Source organism: Alternaria arborescens, assembly GCF_004154835.1.
Source record: "Alternaria arborescens strain FERA 675 chromosome Unknown contig_23, whole genome shotgun sequence".
Taxonomy (NCBI): Eukaryota; Fungi; Ascomycota; class Dothideomycetes; order Pleosporales; family Pleosporaceae; genus Alternaria; species Alternaria arborescens.
The window spans coordinates 259,870-276,839 of NW_021167878.1; the positions used below are offsets into that span (position 1 = coordinate 259,870).

At 51.6% G+C, this 16,970-nt stretch overlaps 7 protein-coding genes across 7 annotated transcripts; 3 read left to right on the forward strand and 4 right to left on the reverse strand.

Moving 5' to 3' along the window:
* Nucleotides 1–371: 371 nt before the first annotated feature.
* On the forward strand, nt 372–1,927 carry AA0111_g8848 (Electron transfer protein 1; the record flags this gene model as incomplete). Its single annotated transcript, XM_028655340.1, has 2 exons — nt 372–745; nt 793–1,927. The coding sequence occupies 2 exons, from the start codon at nt 372–374 to the stop codon at nt 1,925–1,927; spliced, it is 1,509 nt and encodes a 502-aa protein (XP_028503550.1).
* Nucleotides 1,928–2,107: 180 nt separating this feature from the next.
* On the reverse strand, nt 2,108–3,030 carry AA0111_g8849 (hypothetical protein; the record flags this gene model as incomplete). Its single annotated transcript, XM_028655341.1, has 2 exons — nt 2,108–2,784; nt 2,880–3,030. The coding sequence occupies 2 exons, from the start codon at nt 3,028–3,030 to the stop codon at nt 2,108–2,110; spliced, it is 828 nt and encodes a 275-aa protein (XP_028503527.1).
* Nucleotides 3,031–4,154: 1,124 nt separating this feature from the next.
* On the forward strand, nt 4,155–5,426 carry AA0111_g8850 (hypothetical protein; the record flags this gene model as incomplete). Its single annotated transcript, XM_028655343.1, has 4 exons — nt 4,155–4,343; nt 4,398–4,701; nt 4,758–5,024; nt 5,077–5,426. The coding sequence occupies 4 exons, from the start codon at nt 4,155–4,157 to the stop codon at nt 5,424–5,426; spliced, it is 1,110 nt and encodes a 369-aa protein (XP_028503565.1).
* A 116-nt stretch (nt 5,427–5,542) lies between these two features.
* On the reverse strand, nt 5,543–7,388 carry AA0111_g8851 (hypothetical protein; the record flags this gene model as incomplete). Its single annotated transcript, XM_028655344.1, has 6 exons — nt 5,543–5,758; nt 5,807–5,907; nt 5,967–6,087; nt 6,143–6,429; nt 6,494–7,046; nt 7,095–7,388. 6 exons carry the CDS (start codon nt 7,386–7,388, stop codon nt 5,543–5,545), a joined length of 1,572 nt encoding a protein of 523 aa, XP_028503564.1.
* A 3,334-nt stretch (nt 7,389–10,722) lies between these two features.
* AA0111_g8852 (hypothetical protein) lies at nt 10,723–12,477 on the forward strand (the record flags this gene model as incomplete). The annotated part of the gene is made up of 8 exons (XM_028655345.1): nt 10,723–10,725; nt 10,778–10,968; nt 11,022–11,231; nt 11,285–11,433; nt 11,487–11,524; nt 11,577–11,731; nt 11,781–12,327; nt 12,379–12,477. The coding sequence occupies 8 exons, from the start codon at nt 10,723–10,725 to the stop codon at nt 12,475–12,477; spliced, it is 1,392 nt and encodes a 463-aa protein (XP_028503615.1).
* Nucleotides 12,478–12,918: 441 nt separating this feature from the next.
* Nucleotides 12,919–13,827, reverse strand: AA0111_g8853 (hypothetical protein; the record flags this gene model as incomplete). The annotated part of the gene is made up of 1 exon (XM_028655346.1): nt 12,919–13,827. The coding sequence occupies one exon, from the start codon at nt 13,825–13,827 to the stop codon at nt 12,919–12,921; it is 909 nt and encodes a 302-aa protein (XP_028503614.1).
* Nucleotides 13,828–14,844: 1,017 nt separating this feature from the next.
* Nucleotides 14,845–16,310, reverse strand: AA0111_g8854 (hypothetical protein; the record flags this gene model as incomplete). Its single annotated transcript, XM_028655347.1, has 2 exons — nt 14,845–16,158; nt 16,248–16,310. The coding sequence occupies 2 exons, from the start codon at nt 16,308–16,310 to the stop codon at nt 14,845–14,847; spliced, it is 1,377 nt and encodes a 458-aa protein (XP_028503559.1).
* Between the last annotated feature and the right edge of the window lie 660 nt (nt 16,311–16,970).

A 16,970-nucleotide genomic window follows, 5' to 3' on the forward strand; every position in this document is an offset into this window, starting at 1 on the left:
ACGGAGTATGCGACCAGAGCGGGTGGGGTAACGCAGTGCACGCCGGGTCTAATAACACGGGGCGGTCACGCACGCGAAGTAGAGACGGTGAAAGTACTAGGAGAATAGGAAGATAACGTTAGCAAAATGCGGTGGAGGCTGGGCGCATCACGCTGCCAGCGCGGAAAACGCCAAATGGCGATCATCACTCTGAGGGGTCCGGTGATGCAGTTGCGAACCTGCGGAGTGGGTCGTCGCTTCCGCCTGTCAACGGCGGTGGATATGCAGGGTTCTTTCTTGGCGCGCCGCCGGCCCATCGAACCACCGAAGACTCAAAGTCAATGACATGATGACTGACTAACCTCCTTCTTCCCTCTCTACGTGCCGCTGCCATGGCTTCAATATACAAGGCATTTCCGCAGCTGCGGACTGCTGCTCCACGCCTCTCACGACGACTCTTCGTATCTACGCCATGCCTCAATTCGCCGATTCGATCCGCAGTCTCCGCTTCACGATCTTCATCGAGACCCTTCGCCCTGCAATCGGTGAGGTGGAAATCGACCCAGCCTCTCCGCAATACCGCGACCATTGAGGGATCGAATGCGGGGAGGGCGATACTGGAGGAAGCTGCGACCAAGACTGAAAGTCAGTCGAGCAGCTTCCCCAAGACAACTTCCAAGAGCGTTGCATACTGGCTGCTGGGGAGTGCTGCGAGCGTTTTTGGCATAGTCGTTTTTGGTGGCCTGACTCGTCTCACAGAGTCTGGGTAGGCACAACGTCACTGCATCCGTCACACCTGCTAAAGTTGGACAGGCTGAGCATCACCGAATGGCGTCCCGTCACCGGCTCCCTCTGGCCCATGAGCCAGGCCGAATGGGACAGCGAGTTCACAAAATACAAGGCGTCACCCGAGTTTCAACAGCTCAACTCGAGCATGGACATGGCCGACTTCAAGCAAATTTACTTTATGGAATGGGCTCATCGTCTATGGGGTCGTGTCATCGGCATCACAATGCTCGTACCAACCGCCTATTTCATCGCACGTCGTAGAGTAGCGCCTTCAATGGCCTGGAAGCTTATCGGAATCTGCGGTATGATCGGTGGCCAGGGTGCCATCGGTTGGTGGATGGTCAAAAGTGGACTCAAGGACGACCTCTTCGAACCTGGAAGCCATCCCCGTGTCAGCCAGTATCGCCTGACTGCCCATCTGGGTGCTGCCTTCACTGTCTACTGCTCAATGGTCTACACTGGTCTTTCGATTCTCAAGGAGCATCGCATGCTAGCAGACCCGGCCAAGGCTGCTGAGACTATCAAGGCTCTGCAACATCCTGCTCTCCGCATCTTCAGACGCTCCGTCTTCGGTCTTACCGCTCTTGTCTTCACTACTGCTATGTCAGGTGCTCTGGTTGCTGGTCTCGATGCTGGTCTGATCTACAACGAGTTCCCATGGATGGGTCTCGGTCTCGCTCCACCCAAGAAGGAACTTTTCGATCCCTTTTACAGCCACGTCCCAGATCAATCGGATCTTTGGTGGCGCAACATGCTCGAGAACCCTTCTCTCGTCCAGCTTGACCACCGCATCCTCGCAACGACTACATTCACTGCCATCATGAGTCTCTTTGCATACACTCGCTTTGGAAAGGGCGTGCGAAGTAAGCTTTCCAAGGATCAGCACAAGGGTGTCCAAGGAATGGTTCACCTCGTTGTCCTTCAGGTTACTCTCGGCATCAGCACATTGATCTACATGGTCCCTACCTGGCTGGCGTCCGCACACCAAGCCGGCGCTCTCGCTCTGTTGACTGGTGCGGTTGTGCTGTGCAACAGGATAACTGCGCCACGTCGCGCTATCCTTCGCCAGATCATGAAGCCACAGGCTCCCAGAACGCACGCTACCCCTCACATTAGTTCGCGACTCGAAGCCGCCAAGGCTGCTGAGCAATCATCGTAGTCTCTACATTCGCTCCATCGCTCCATCGCTCCATATTAGAGCGTGTATCATAGACGATGTACAGAAAACATCACCACCCTGTACGATATGTAGGTTTGAAGAAGACATAGATTCACGTACCTTTACCTTAGTGTCTACGTCTATGGTTTCCTTTGTGTAGCGCAAGTAGTCTTATCCTATCTATGCGGAAGATGCGTTCCGTCGCCAGAAACCAGGTGCCCTATTGAAATTATCCTCCCAACGCATGAGCGGCGGCCTCACATACAACTCCGGCCAGAAATCATCCCCCTGCAACTGATCCTGAACATCAACGTAGTCACTGGTGTCAACGTACATCCAACCGACGTCTTCATGGTCACTGTTTGTTTCTCCACCCTCCCAGTCAAACCTCTCGTCTTCCTCGTCTTCCTCAGCTTCGTCTCCTGCGCTATCGGGCGCCCAGTTTCTCTTGACGAGCTTGAACACGGGCTCGTCCATCATCTCAAAGGATTCGAGGCAGATGTCGTCAACAAGAAGAAAGAAATTGTAGCGAGATCCAGCATGGTGCAGATAATCCGTACTGCCGGCTGCGCCAGTCATTCCGTCCTTGGTCGCGGACTCGCGGTCGGTACGCCAGTTACGTTGTAGCTCGTCTACAGCCCAGCTATTGAAATGCTCGCGGATCTTCTCGGGACCTGCTCCTTCGAATTTGGACTGATCATCCATAACGACCAAATCATGTCTTGCGAGAAGGCCTGGTTGAGCCTGACATACTGCTAGTGATGACTCGATGTCTCGGTGGAGCACAGAAAGTATACGATGCCAAGCCGCATCGTCGTTGTACCAGGCACGGTACACGGCCAGACCCCAAGGCACGTCTGGTTTGAGGATATTACATAAGTCGTTCAACACCCTCAGGGGTCAGCCATTTCTGTCAGGACCTCTGCGCTATAAGCCTGGAATACTTCTTTACTAACGGGATACGCCCTGGCAGCCGCCTCGTGAGCAACATTGACCTTGTCGGGATCGAACTCTGACTCTGTGATGACGGCCATATCCTTGTCAAGATGATCCATGTGAGCCCGAACACGGGCTCTCTCCGCGTCTGTAAGTGGTCCCGCCATGGCAGGGGCTGTCTGGGTGGACCCGGCACGGTGGTGGTGAATTGGGAGGCTGAAGAACGAACGACTGGAGCATTGAAAAAGAATTTTGCTCACTGTGATTGCATGACTATTGAACACCTCGGCGAACTCTGGATTGCTGTCACAGATGTACCAGAAAGCGATCCCAACTGGCTCGGCTCGCATTCCTTGGTGTCCATGAGCAAAAAAGAAAGCCAAAAACATACAACAGCGGGGATTCGCTAGTGGTCACCCACCTAACTACTAATCCGCCGGTACACTGCTTGTATATGGCTGAGCGGACGGGAAGCCTAATTTTCAGTGTCCTATGGTCGTATGTGCATGATGGTTCATGCAGTAGCAATATATACTCAAGAGCACGCTCGATCTCTATGCCCGGTATTCTTTTTCATTTGACATCTTGGGGTTCATGGCAACTTGAATTCTCTGATTGGGCATCATGTTTGCAGTCAATATTGTACGGCCTCAGGTTGAAGATGATAAGAGGCCGGTTCAAGGTATGGAGCCGTTGGCGACTGCGCAGCTACATGACGCGATGCAAGATTAGTACAACGCTGGCAGCCTTCCCGATAGGCGAATTGGTTCGCACTCTCGCATCTAGATTCCTGGAAAGATCCATTGTGGCGATGCAGAATGACAGATTAGCAATCTCGTAGTGCCAGACCTACGATTTGACCCACCGTTTAAATACCAGAGAACACCAGAGAACGCTGGGTCTTTCGCTCGGAACACCTGCTCTGTGGTTTCACGATACGATTTGGAGAGTCAGGGTTCGTCTCGAGCATGACGCATGACACTAGCACCATCTAGGTCGCGGCTCAGAATCAGCCGGCGCGGGAGATCGGTCCACTAGTTTTTCGCTACCATCGCAATGGCGCCGTTGTATGGGTGCAAAATGCCTGAGATTAGCTCTCCTTTCCAGCAATCTTTTCTAGTTGGCTCCTGGGCGATTTGGATTAACGGCTGCTTGTACCCTACACTCCGACTTCCAGGTTTATGGGTACGGTCAAGATCGGCGTAAATGTATATAGTAACAATACTGTCCTCAAGATGTGGTCTTGCACCCTGTCTGCATCCTTGCTATTCACAGTCGACTCGAACCTGCAATGGCGACACCTACGAGTGATGTCGATCCATCCGCGAGGCTGATCACACCGGATGGGCTGCCACTTGCTATCATCGCCATCTCATCCATCTTCTTCATGCTTTCTGTTGTTACTGTGGCGTTGCGTACTTTCATTCGAATCAAGAAGCGCATATTTGGCCTGGAAGACACGTTCATGGTTGTTGGCACGGTATGTCTATCGCTAAGAATCTGTAGCTTGGGCTATGCTGACATGATCTCATAGATCGCATACATTCCTACTACAGGTCTTGCAATTTACGGATGTCTTGTCGGCCTAGGCAGAATGAACGAGGATCTGAATGCATGGCAGCAGTCTGAAGCTATCAAGTATTACCTGATCTGGATCTTGGTATACGTTGTTGCACTTGCAACCGTCAAATCCTCAGTGTGCATCACGATTAGGCGAATTGCTTCGATCAAAAAGCCCATGAGAATCACTGTCTGGGTTCTACTGGCCGTAACATGGGCATCTTTTCTCGTCACCTTTATCGGAACATTGGCTTACTGCCAGCCAGTGCGGGCTCTATGTGAGTAGCGCAGATTTTTAGACTGCAGGTCGGACAAGACTAATCGATACCTACAGGGACTCCGACGCTGATCATGAGCGGCGAAGGAAGGTGCGCTTCTGCAGAGACGTTCCTCATCATTGCACACACTGCGACAGTGTCGACAATTTTGACCGACATGGCCCTGGTAATTGTGCCAGCTATCATCTTGTGGAATACGCAGATGAAAAGACAAGCCAAGATCCAAGCATTCGGCCTACTGTCCTTCGCCTCACTGGCGTCAATCATTACTATGATACGAATTCCCTTTGTCAACAAATTTGAGTCTCAGACCAATCTTCCATGTAAGCATGTAGTCTCTCTAAGCCCAAGAAACGCGAACTGACCCGCACACAGTTTGGGTTGCCCATATCGTCCTTTGCTCGAACGTCGAGACCGGAATCGGGTGCTTTGCATCCTCCCTACCGGCACTACGCCATTTCTTCAACAACGATCGCGACGGCAGCACAGATCCAAACAGCAAGCGATACATAGCAACAACCACTGCAGGTGGCACCTCACGGAAAAGGAGAGGCGACAGCTATCACGCGGACATTGGCTTCAGCTTGTCTACTGTGCACCATGGGCGCGATCAGGATGCCTGGGAAAGGATACACGATGGCGCGTCGGATAAGAGTACTGCGCCGATGAACGATAAGAGGATTTATGCCGAGAGGACCTATACGGTTGATGTCGAGTCAGCTTAACGGAACGTGTTATCAGCTCACGGGTGTTCGTGTAGACCTAAAGGTCTCGGAAGCATTATAATTTGATAATATAAGACAGGGTATCTAAATCATGACGAGAGTGCCTTCATCAGCTCTTAGGGTGACAAATGCTCTGCCTTCTCCGTCGTATGTTCAGCTTTGTGGTCACTCGAAGTACTACCAGTCTCCATGATAGCAGCGGGATCAGTACCGATCGCTTGTTCCCAGCCCTCCTTCGCAACACGTCGACTCCGCTTCACCACGTCGCCTTCGTAGAAGAGCCAGTCAACTTCTTCGAGCGTCAAGTTAGCAGTTTCCGGATAGCAGAAGTACTGCAGCACGTTAGCGAGTGAAGTTCGGGTGCAAATCAGGGGACATACGATAAGGGGAATGAATGCAAAGTTGAGTGCCATGAAGATCAGATAGCCCTTCCATGCTAAGCTATTAAGAAGAGTGGGAGTGATCATGACAACAAAGAAGTCTATACATGGATATCAAGATTAGTGTATGTCTCGTACGCAGTCTACGTGGGATACTTACTCCAGATCCAATTCGCGGAGATACCGACGGCCGTTCCCTTTGCTCGCACGTGTAATGGTAAAATCTCGGGTACATAGACCCAAGGAATGCAGTTCATCGTCATGCCAAACGCCAGCATGTACTAGTCTTTGTTAGCTTCGTTTCACAGAAACCGATCGGGCGGGGGATCCACTTACCGTGAAAAAGAATGCGACACTAGCAGAGGCGGTACTTTTCAAGACTCTTCCGTCCTCTCCTTTGAAGCTCAAGAGTATTGAAATCATCATCATGGAAAGGCCGAGGCCTAAAGAGCCCCACATCATCGGCTTTCGGCGGCCGGTGCGATCAAGTGTGAAGGTTGGAAGCAGAGAACCGAGGAAGAACATGAGGTTGATGACGCCGCCGAGAAGCAGTGATAGGTTCCTGTCGAGCCCAACGTTCTGCTCTAGCACCGATGTGATGTAGTAAACGACGAGGTTTATACCTGAATGTACGTGTACCAAGTCAGTGTATGTCTCACATGCAGTTCGTGCAGAGGAACTTCTTACCGCCCATCTGGTTCATAAACTGCGCGCCGTACGCGAGCAGTACACGGCGTCCGGTCTGCACGTGATCTTTCTTGAGTAATTGCGACCACCTGTATTCTCCATGTTCGCGCTCGACCCGCAGTGCCTCGAGCACCTCTCTGTTCTCCTTCTCAATCTTTGGATCATCGGGCGTGCCATCGTAAACATCGCAGAGGATCTGAAGTGCTTCTTCGTGTCGACCATGTGCATAGAGATATCTTGGCGATTCAGGTAGACCAAAAACAAGGATGATGACGATAATGGCAAAGATGACTTGACATGCAATAGGTAGGCGCCACGCGATAGATCCTGCCGTGAATGACATTCCGTAGTCGAACCAGTATGCTATTTCGATCCCTACGCCAACAAAGAGAGGTTCTGACGCGACGAGGCGGCCGCGCTTGTTCGCTTCGCAAAGTTCGGATTGGTACATAGGCACAGTCGAAGTTTCGATGCCGGTTCCAATGCCAGTCAGGAACCGAGCTACCATCATGTGTGGAACTGAGTACGCGCTGGCTTGAAGAGCGCCACCGACCTGATACTATCAGCCACAATACTGACACCAGCGACTTGAACATCTTACAATGATCCAGACCATGGCAATCCACATAGCCAGTCTTCGTCCCGTCTTCTCGCAAAAAATGAAGCTAAGAATACATCCTGTGAAGCATCCTAGGTTGTATATGGATACAATGATTCCTTCGAGGCCAGGCGAGGGATGATCGAAAGTATTCAAAAAGTCCTCATTGCCGACGATGCCGCTGAAGACACCTTGGTCGTAACCAAAGAGCACGAACGCTAATTGGCAAGCGATGGTGATGGCGGCGCGAAGCTTGAAGCCTCGTCCATACCAGTTGAAATGCGGTGTATGGAACATGATGCTGGTCTCAACTTCCAACCTAACACGCAAGACACGAGCGCAACAAAACAGCAAAAGCGACCAGCACGCCCGATGGACGACCCTTTACATTAGTACACCCATACTCATATGCTACAACGTCCACTAGCGGAACTTGTAATCCGAGAGTGAAGTGATCAAACGTCACGATGCTTGCTCGGCGAATTGGCCGTGAGCCGTATAATTGACGGAGTAATTGCGGGGGCCATTCTTAGCTACAAGACGTTGGCGAATGATCAAGATGCAATGGTGCGCAGGAAGCCTTGCCGAGCTATTGGTGGCGGGTAGGAATGTCGCGTCTGGGGATAACATGGGGTGATCTGCAGTGCGGAGGTGGAGAAAGGTGGATGACGTCGGGTTTTCGGTTGAGTGGTTGTACGCTTTTGGTAAGCCGATTGAGGTTACACCAAGGTTTTTGGCCCCAGGCACGCATCCTTGATATTCCGGCGCAACAGGAATTGCCTTTGACGGACGCATAAGCTCGTAACGCGGCTTCCACCTGCACCACTGTGTAGATAGTGATGTGGACGCACTATAGTGACGCGAGTTCAGGATGTCGTTACCTCAGATGCACGGGTCATCTCCGACACGATTCCGCCAAATCTCTACCTTCATACTTCCCTTCTCTCCTATGTTCAACTATCAGTGTTTGGTGAACAAACGATTGAGATAATGAAAGACAGCGAAAGTCTTCCTGTGAGAGTCACAGCTCTAGCTACGGAGGATAAAGACTCTTCTGGCTGCTCCTCCGAGCTACCCAGTCGCGCTTTATCAACTCATCTCAAAACTAAACATTTAACTTAGACCAACACGACACAGATACGCCAGCTGTAATCAGTCTGATGCGCACTTCGACTGCGACGCGTACCTCAAGTGAAGTCCCGCTACAGTGTCTTGATGGGGATGATGAAGTTGAAGGCAGAGAGTTGGCTCTGCGCGGCGGAAAGCTATCGCCTCGCTCATCACCTGCATCCAATCCATCAGAAAGAAGACAGCGTCAGCCTTTTCACCCTATAACTGCATCCTCTGCATGTGTAAATCAGAAGGACGGTGCTCAACGTGTGACAGCCGGTAACGCCCACATCCAGAATTCCACAAACGCAAAGTGTGGTTCTCAGACACTCGAAAATCCCTTCGCCACCAACTTTCTTACGAACAGCGCGCCAATCTACAATCAAAATGTGAACAGCGGATCCGGCCAGCAGAACATCAAAGTTATAGGCGACTTCGAGGTTCCGTCGTCTTATACTCCTACTGCCGCACGTCCTGAGTATGAGATCTCTTTTGAATCTGAGCACAATGAGAAACGAGGTGGCGGACTGCAGAAGTCTAATGTTTCGAACTGCATCAAGAACAAGATGGCTGGTGATGACAGACCTAATGGTTACAGTCAGACCTTGAGAGACCCACATGGTCGTACGCATTTGCGAATCATGGCGCCAGTTTACAATCAAAATGTGAACAGTGGAAGTGGACAGCAGAATATAGACGTCAAAGGGAGGATGGGCTTCCAAAAGAAAGGCTCCCAAGAGCCGTCTGCTCAAGGTTTAGATCACCGCGAATTTAGACCTGCTTGCCTATCTGGACAGACGTCGCCGCCGCCAGGCTATCGGTCTCGCTCGCCTGATCGGTTCGCTCCGTGTGGTCGGAGAAGCTTTGTGGCATCTAGGCCATATTCTACGAATCCGTATCGCGACAGGCGTGAAACCGATTATGATGAAAGGCGCGGCCAAGTTCGTTCAAGAGACCATCGATCTCGCTCGCCTGCTCGGATCGCTCCGCACAACCGAGATGAATCTGTAGTGTCGAGGCCACATTCTCCGCGTTGTTACAACCCCACGCGCGACCGTGAATACGGTGAAAGGCACGGTTCCAGGCGCGACAACTATGGTGATAGGTATAGCTCTAGGCACGACGACAGTTACGATGATAACTATGGTTCAAGGCGTGACCATGACCATGACGATAGGTACGGCCGCGGCGGTTCTGCATCTGATGAAGATTCATATCGTTCATACTACAGCCCACACTACAGCTCAGACTATAGCTCAAACTATTCCCCGTACTGACAACCTCCGCTTTATCTGGCTCGGAGGTCTGCGATCACCCATGGCGAGATGAGACATGGTGTAATGGATAGTATTGATGACGCAGGGTTGAGTACGACGTGGCGTTGTGGAGCATTGGAAGCGATAGAGACGGGAGGGACCGATTTTGGAGTAGATGCCGGCCTTTTGATGCTCACTCTTAGGTGACGGCTGACTCCGAGCAGAGGAGCCGCTGAAGACGTGTTTGCGGATATTTAAATTCTGATGTGTGTATCGAGCAGGTGAAGTAACCCAGGAAACCTAATCACTTTGCTCCCAAATACGTGTTCGCCCGAGAGCCTCACATGGTCCTGAGATGAGAGATATAGGCAAGATCATAAGGAATTACTTGTGACGAAAAATAATTTCCTAAGTCGGGTGAGTTTCGGTCAAGCTCTTCGTAACCATATTATACCAGCCCCAACACCCTGTTGGAGGCAAAAGGATTTCTAGAAGGTGATCAAATGTCGTTGTGCGCGACCGGAGTTGCTGTTGTACAGGACAAATTCTCCGGCTGAAGAGTAAGCAGTATTAGAAAACATCCACCAATGTGTTAAGAGAGCAGTACTCGTCTCCGTCGCGCATACTGCGGCCGTTTTACTTCAACAGCATGTACATCATACTGCTTTCGTACCAGATTACCGATAAGTTGGTCAAGAGCTCTCCGGCGAACCTCTTGGTATTCCCCCTTTCGCTCAAGACCGCAAGTAAGCAAAGGCGGTAAACATGGGTTATGACTAGAAAGTCAGCAGATTGGAAACGCCAATGTAAACTTCTGGCTAAAGTACTCGATTTGTATGGTGAGGCCAAGGCTCTATGGCGCTTTAGCAACGGGCCGATGCTCGGTTGATCACCAAGCGCGAAGAATCTTCGTAGTCAATGCGCCAGCTCCGAGGCTAGGCCTGGGCCCCTCGCGTGTCGTACCCAGTATCAGATGTAATAAGAGTAAGCGATTGGTACAAGCTAATCAATCTGATAATCGTCCCTTTATCTGATCTACTAACATACCCAAGCAAAAATGGGCGCTTTAGGATGTGAGAGATCCGCATTCGATGAATCGCATATTTGTCCCATTGCTAATGCCAATATGAAGGGCTGAAGACTGGTGGTACCAGTGATGCGACGAAGGCAATGGAGAGGAAACTCGTTATGAAGCTTGGTACCAGCATAGTCATCCCCACCATAACGCCTCCATGCTGACCTCCATGTGATTAGATATCTTCATCATGGTCAGTCCTCTTGAAGGGTCGATGATTTATAGTATCTGAGTATGTTAACCAGGTGTATTGCTGTGCATGCTACTTCTTCAACTACCTCGGTAAATCTGACTTCAAGTTCTTAATGAGATTATCGTATGCTGATGCGAAGCCAGATCGTCAAGCTTTCGCCAATGCCTACGTCGCTGGTTTGCGGGAAGATGTCAACCTGCAAGGCAATCAGTATAGCATTCTGCTGTCGATATTCACTGCCGGGTCCGTACCAATGCACTAGTCCGCCATACTGCTCCTAACTAACAACTTTCCAGCATGGTTGTTGGCCAAATTCCTCATGGTCTTATCATCCAGAAGGTCCGCCCTAGCATCTGGCTCCCTCTCACCCTCCTCCTCTGGTCCGGTCTGACTATGTGTTCGGCGGCGTGCAAAACATACAAACAGCTTTGCGCAGTACGTTTCTTCCAGGGCTTGATGGAAGCCAGTTTGTACAGTGGTACAATATATGTGTTGGGTTCATGGTAGTAAGTTGAATGAAGCCCACCTCCCTGGAAATGAGGCTCAAGATAGTCCACAGCAAACCTTCCGAGATCGCCAAACGAACCGCCATCTTTACCGCGGTCGGACAGGTGGGCAGCATGTTCGCAGGAATCATGATGACAGCCATGCATAAGACCATGGAAGGTAGAGGTGGCTTGAAAGGCTGGCAATGGGTATTCCTTATCGGTATGTGTGTCAATGTACCATGATCGCAGGCGTTACTGACAAACACTGCTAAGATGGCCTAATGGGAATACCAGTCGGTCTTTTCGGCTTCGTACGTTGTATTGATGGACCACATCGAGTTCCGGGTTTAACAATGATCGCAGTTCACATTCCCCGATCTTCCAGAGTCGACAAGAGTTACCTATATTAACCAGCAAGAAAGGCAGCTCGCCATTGCTCGCCTGCCACCGAAAACGGCGAATACCCACAGTATCGAGATCAAGAGCCTTGCTAAGCGTCTTCTCTTGACACCAACCATGTAAGTAGCCCTACGGTCACGCCAATTTACGGAATTGATTTTGTTCCAGATATGTCCTCACGGCCTTCTCGGTCATTTGTGCCATGACAGAAGCCTTCGCCTTCCAGGGCATGTTTCTCCTCTGGCTCAAGCACAACAAAGCTCGCTTCTCTCAGTCTGCGATCAACACTTACCCTCTTGGTATCCAGGCTGTTGCAATCGTCTCTCAGGTCGTTGCTGGAACATTCATCGACCGTACTGGCCATCGTTTGCCCATGGTCGTTTTCGCCGGAGCGATGCAACTCGTTACGGCGTCGCTTCTGCTAGTGCGAGACCTTCCAGATGCAGGAATCTTTACAGCGCACTACATCAGTGGCACGAGTTTTATCGTGAATCCTGTTCTATACGGATGGGCAACTACAATCTGCCAGAGAGCGGGTGACGATGCTGTCAGGAGTGTGACGCTGTATACGATGAATCTCGGTGGACAGATTTTATACACGTGGTGGGGTATTGTCATGTACCCGGCAACAGATGTACCATATTGGAAGAAGGGCAGTATCACCATGATTGTCGTGGTATTCGTGTTTATCGGGTTCGCGTTCGTGGTCAGATGGGTGAGTATTGTCGCTGATGAGAGAAAGAGCTTGTGCTAATGATCCGCATAGCTTGACAGGAAGACAACGGCAGCAGGAGAACGCGAAGCGACTGAGCCTGGAGAGTACGAAGCGACGGTAGTGGTTGACGAGAAAGCGAAGGCTGGGTAACAGGCCGTTTTGAGTTATACCCTGGGGCCACGAATTATCGATGCCACTTGGCAGGAACATTCTACTTGCACGTCGTCAAAGACCATGGTACTGACAGACCGAATAAAAATCGAGTAGAACAAGTACAAACGCTTATATGGATTCTCGTCAACGTTGTCTTACAGGTTTATTGGTTCGTGGCGAGACTGAGATACAACACTCAGCCAAAAGGGGCTCAGGGAGGTTTTGTCATTATCACACCATCGATACATCCAGCCCTCTGCATTACCATCATAGATGTCGAAAGACCGACAGATACATTCATAGAAACTAAGACCAACGTCCAGATACGTGCGATGATACCATACAAAATCTGCATATCGCGTGGGCGCAAGAGATGGAAGAAGACACAGAATACCTAATTCTACTCTCTATTGCAGGAGCCCTGATGCATCAGTACAGTTAAAAGGCCATCCTCATCTTCAATTTGTCTTCCTCAACAATCTCATCCTTCTTCTTCACAAGCTCCTCCATATCCCACGTACAACTCACATACCTCCCCGCCAACCACTCCCTCCTCTCCGCCCCCAGCCAAACAATTGTATCGCCCGCAACCTCGGGCCGATCCGGAAACCGATTTCTCACCTCCTCAGGCGCCGTCTCTGTGATCTTAGTCTTGATCGCACCTGGATTCACACAGATTGCCAGAAGACCCTTATCAGCGTATTCCAGTTGTAGGGTTTCTGTCCAGCGGAGGATGGCAAGTTTGGAGCTGCGGTAACTTCCGCTTCCGGGACGAGCAGTCAGCGCGCCAGAGGAGGATACATTGATTATTGTACAGAGGCCGTTATGATTGGTTTGTGTTGAGAGTAGTAAGGGGAGGAAGACGCGGGACATGTTGAAGAGGCCGCGGATGTTGACCTCATAGGATCGCCAGTATACGTCTGGATCGGTCTCAAGGAATGACACGTATGGTTCCATGTGGGCTGCGTTGTTTACGACGATGTCTAGACGTCCATCGAAAATCTTCGAAACAGTCTCGTGCATGGCCTGCACGCTGTCTAGCTTTGAGATGTCGACCGTGCAACACACTACTGTAGGCTCAGCGTGTCCAGCTTGCTTTGCGACTTCCTTCAATCTGGAGGCCAACTCGTCCGACACTCCATGGAGATCAGCCACTGCGATTACTGCTGCTCCTGCGCGCGCAAACGCCGTAGCTGTGGCATACCCAACACCGTCTTCCCATGCTGCGCCGGTGACCAAGACGTGTTTACCTGTCAGATTCAGTTTCAAAGGCGATATGTAGTCGTAGCTCGTAGAGTGGCGTGTAGCTGTGAAGTAGCCACCGCCATGCTTGTATCGAGCTTCCATTGCGCGTACGTTTAGAGACGTGTGTGATATACAATGTAGAGATGGCGAGATAGAAGAGTGTCAAAGCAATGAGCTCTGATGTGCAGACGGTGATGCAATTGTGAGCTATATAGCCTTACGCACGTATGGACTGTCCTCGAATAGCAATCGCAAGAAGAGTGGGTTGCGGGGCACTAAATTGGGATCGTGCAAATAGTACAACTGATCACTAATCGCAGTTCATCAAGATAACCGTGTCGACTGCAGAGACTTGCCATGTGTCAAGCGCATCAGTGAAGAGAATCCTATCGTCAGTGGAACTATTCTTATTTCGGTAAGCATCACGTACCTCGTTTAATATCAAAGCTTCGCAGACATAAGCATCGTCATACCGCCTTTTCTTCTCCATCTTGCTACTCTGTGCGTCGCCACTCCATTGCGTACCCAGCCACCTCTTTAACTCTTGCAGGCTACGTCGTCCTTGACCAGCCTCCTCAATTAGTCACCGCTGTTTCAGGATATCTCCCCTATTACCATACGTCGTAAGTATACGTGGAAAGAACGAATTACGGTCAGGGAGAGGGACAGGTTAGTCGGGAGGCTGGGGAAAGCAGTAGAGGAGTCGTATGCTGGTATGCTAGACTAATAGTGCGACGGGTGGGGACGTGGATGGGACGAGGGGTGGGAGTGTAGAGGGCGACCGTGGTAAGGGTGATTGTGGTAAAGGTAAGGTAAGAATTAATTCTCTTTCGTGAGTCCGTAAGTTTGTAATTGATACGTATGCGTTACATAAAACAGCGTACAAGGTTCGTAGTACTGCGCGATAATCACGACCCATAACTTTCGCCATGCGCCAAACGACCTAAAAGGACTCCAAAGCAGCAAGCGGCCAACGACGGGATCTTGATATGCCCATGTAATGTCGTCTAAATGGTATAAACGTGACGAGAATAAAGCAACGCTAAATGCTGATGTGCGATGATGAAGGAAACGCCAAACGCTATGATGATGACAAGGAGATATAGCGGTAAAGGGCAACTAAACGGCAACGGTGTGAGCGCGGAACAACATCTTCAGGCCCGAAGGCTCTTTTTCCTTCTTCTTGGACTTGCTGCTTTCTTTGCCGGATTTGCTTGAGACGCTGGGAGCGACTTTGCTGGAGGGGACCTTTTCCTTGCTGGACTTTTCCTTGCTAGAATGACGTTTGCTGTCGGAGGTCTTGCTTGTCTTGACGCTGAAGTCAGACTTTGGTGCACGATGCGACTTGTGTTCCCTGTGTTTTGAGTCGCTGGTCCTCTTGGATCTGGTGCTGCGACGGGACTTGAGGTCATCTTCATCAAGAACGCCAGCTGCGACAAGGGTGCGTGATGCCTCTGGTGTGATGAACTCGCCGTCGACGCTGGTGCCGGAGCTGTTGGCCTCGACGTCTGCGATGCCACGACGCCACTTCTCCACACGACTTAGTTCCTGGGGCTCCAGCTCGTCGAGCTCGTTGTTGGAATCTTCGATGGGCAGCGGCATGGTGGCGGCACGAACAGGCAAAGGCATTTGAGGCGCGGCAGGCATTGGCTCCTCGACCGCAGGCTGTGCCTGCATCTTCTTGATGATCTTGTATCCACCGAGCGCGACGATGGTCACACCGACAGCGACACCTCCAGCGATCATGAATTGTGGGCTGAGGAGTAGAGCAGCTACGGCGGGGAAGCTGCCCTTGAGCGCCGTGAGCACACCGGGACCCATCTTGCCCACGATGGCACTGATCTCGGCGAGTGTGAGGGATACGGCGGCAAGGGCCTCGGGGTTCTTTTGCAGGTTCTCGATCATGGCGGTGGCGGTATGTTGGAGGCAGTTGGCCTCGTCTAGGAGCATCTCGATCTTGGAAGCCTTCTCTTTGAGCTCGAGGTCGTCGTACTTCTTTTCGGGCAGTGGCGGGGGCACGTCGCCGTAGCAAAGATCCATGTCGACTGACTTGGATCGCGACTTGCTTTGGGACGAACGCTGGACGGCCTGGTCGGAATTTCTCCTCGCAATCTCCTTGTTGTGCGCATCGTGTCCGCCGAGGTCATTTTCGAGGCGGTGTTTGCTGCTCCGCGGGCTGTCGTTGGCATAGAAGCTGTCGCTGTAGCCGCGCTCCATGGTCGGCCGGTCATGCTTGCGGTGGGTGTGGGCTTTGGAAGCCTTGGAGCGGTGCGAGACCTGGGAGCGGGCGTCGTCGTCTTCGCCGGCAGCGCGGAGGGCCTTCTTGGCGACCTCCCTCTCCTTCACGACGGCATCGCGCTCAGCCTTGATTTCAGCTTTGCGCTCGCGGTAGGCGGCCTTGGCCTCCTTGAAGACGTTGACAATGTGCTTGCTCTGGGGGCGGGTAGTCAGTAACGAGTACGAGGCTTATCGGGGGGCTAGCCAGCTTATCGGGCGGGCGGGCATGCGGGCGGGCAACTCACACTGCTCACTACCTTCCCACTCTTGTTAATCACAGTAATAGTCTCTCCGAGTCCGACGGCCATTCTGACGTATGCGACGTTGTGTTCCTGCAGCAGCTGCACAGCGCGCGGCAAGAGGGGTTTTGTGTGACGGGAGTAGGGGTTGCGGTGAGAATGGTACTTGTGTCCTGGGCCTAAAAGGCGGCGGTGAGCATGTATCAATGCTCGCGGAAACGGCAGCTGGCGCAACTCCACAAGGTCCCACCTGGATCATCAAAGTCGTCGCAGGTCTGGCTGGAACTATAAGGGATTTCAGAGTCACTTCTGACCGGCGTTATTGTCGGAACACTACGCGCGGAGTGAGGCGATTTCTACCGACTGAGACACGCAGCCGTCATGGTGGTGGGACGCGGGGAGCGATCAGAGTGGCCGAAGCGACCTGCAGCAAAGCCATTCACGAGACTGCCCGCATACTTCGCCAGTAACCTCTGTGACGTCCTGCCCTGGTTCGTGGGCTGCGTCGTGAAGCCTCAACCAGTACACTCCTGGTATAGTTGAAGCGCGTGTCGCCATGTAACTGGAGGCGCTTCCATGGCGCCGGCTATGCGGGCAGCGAGACGCTGCCTCTTAGAGCACCCGGCTTTGCATGTCATTGGTGCGGTTCACATTCATGCTTTATTACTGCAGCCATCGTGAACGTGTCGCTGCTGAGTGGACAACTAATTTGCTGCAGCCTCAGTTCTC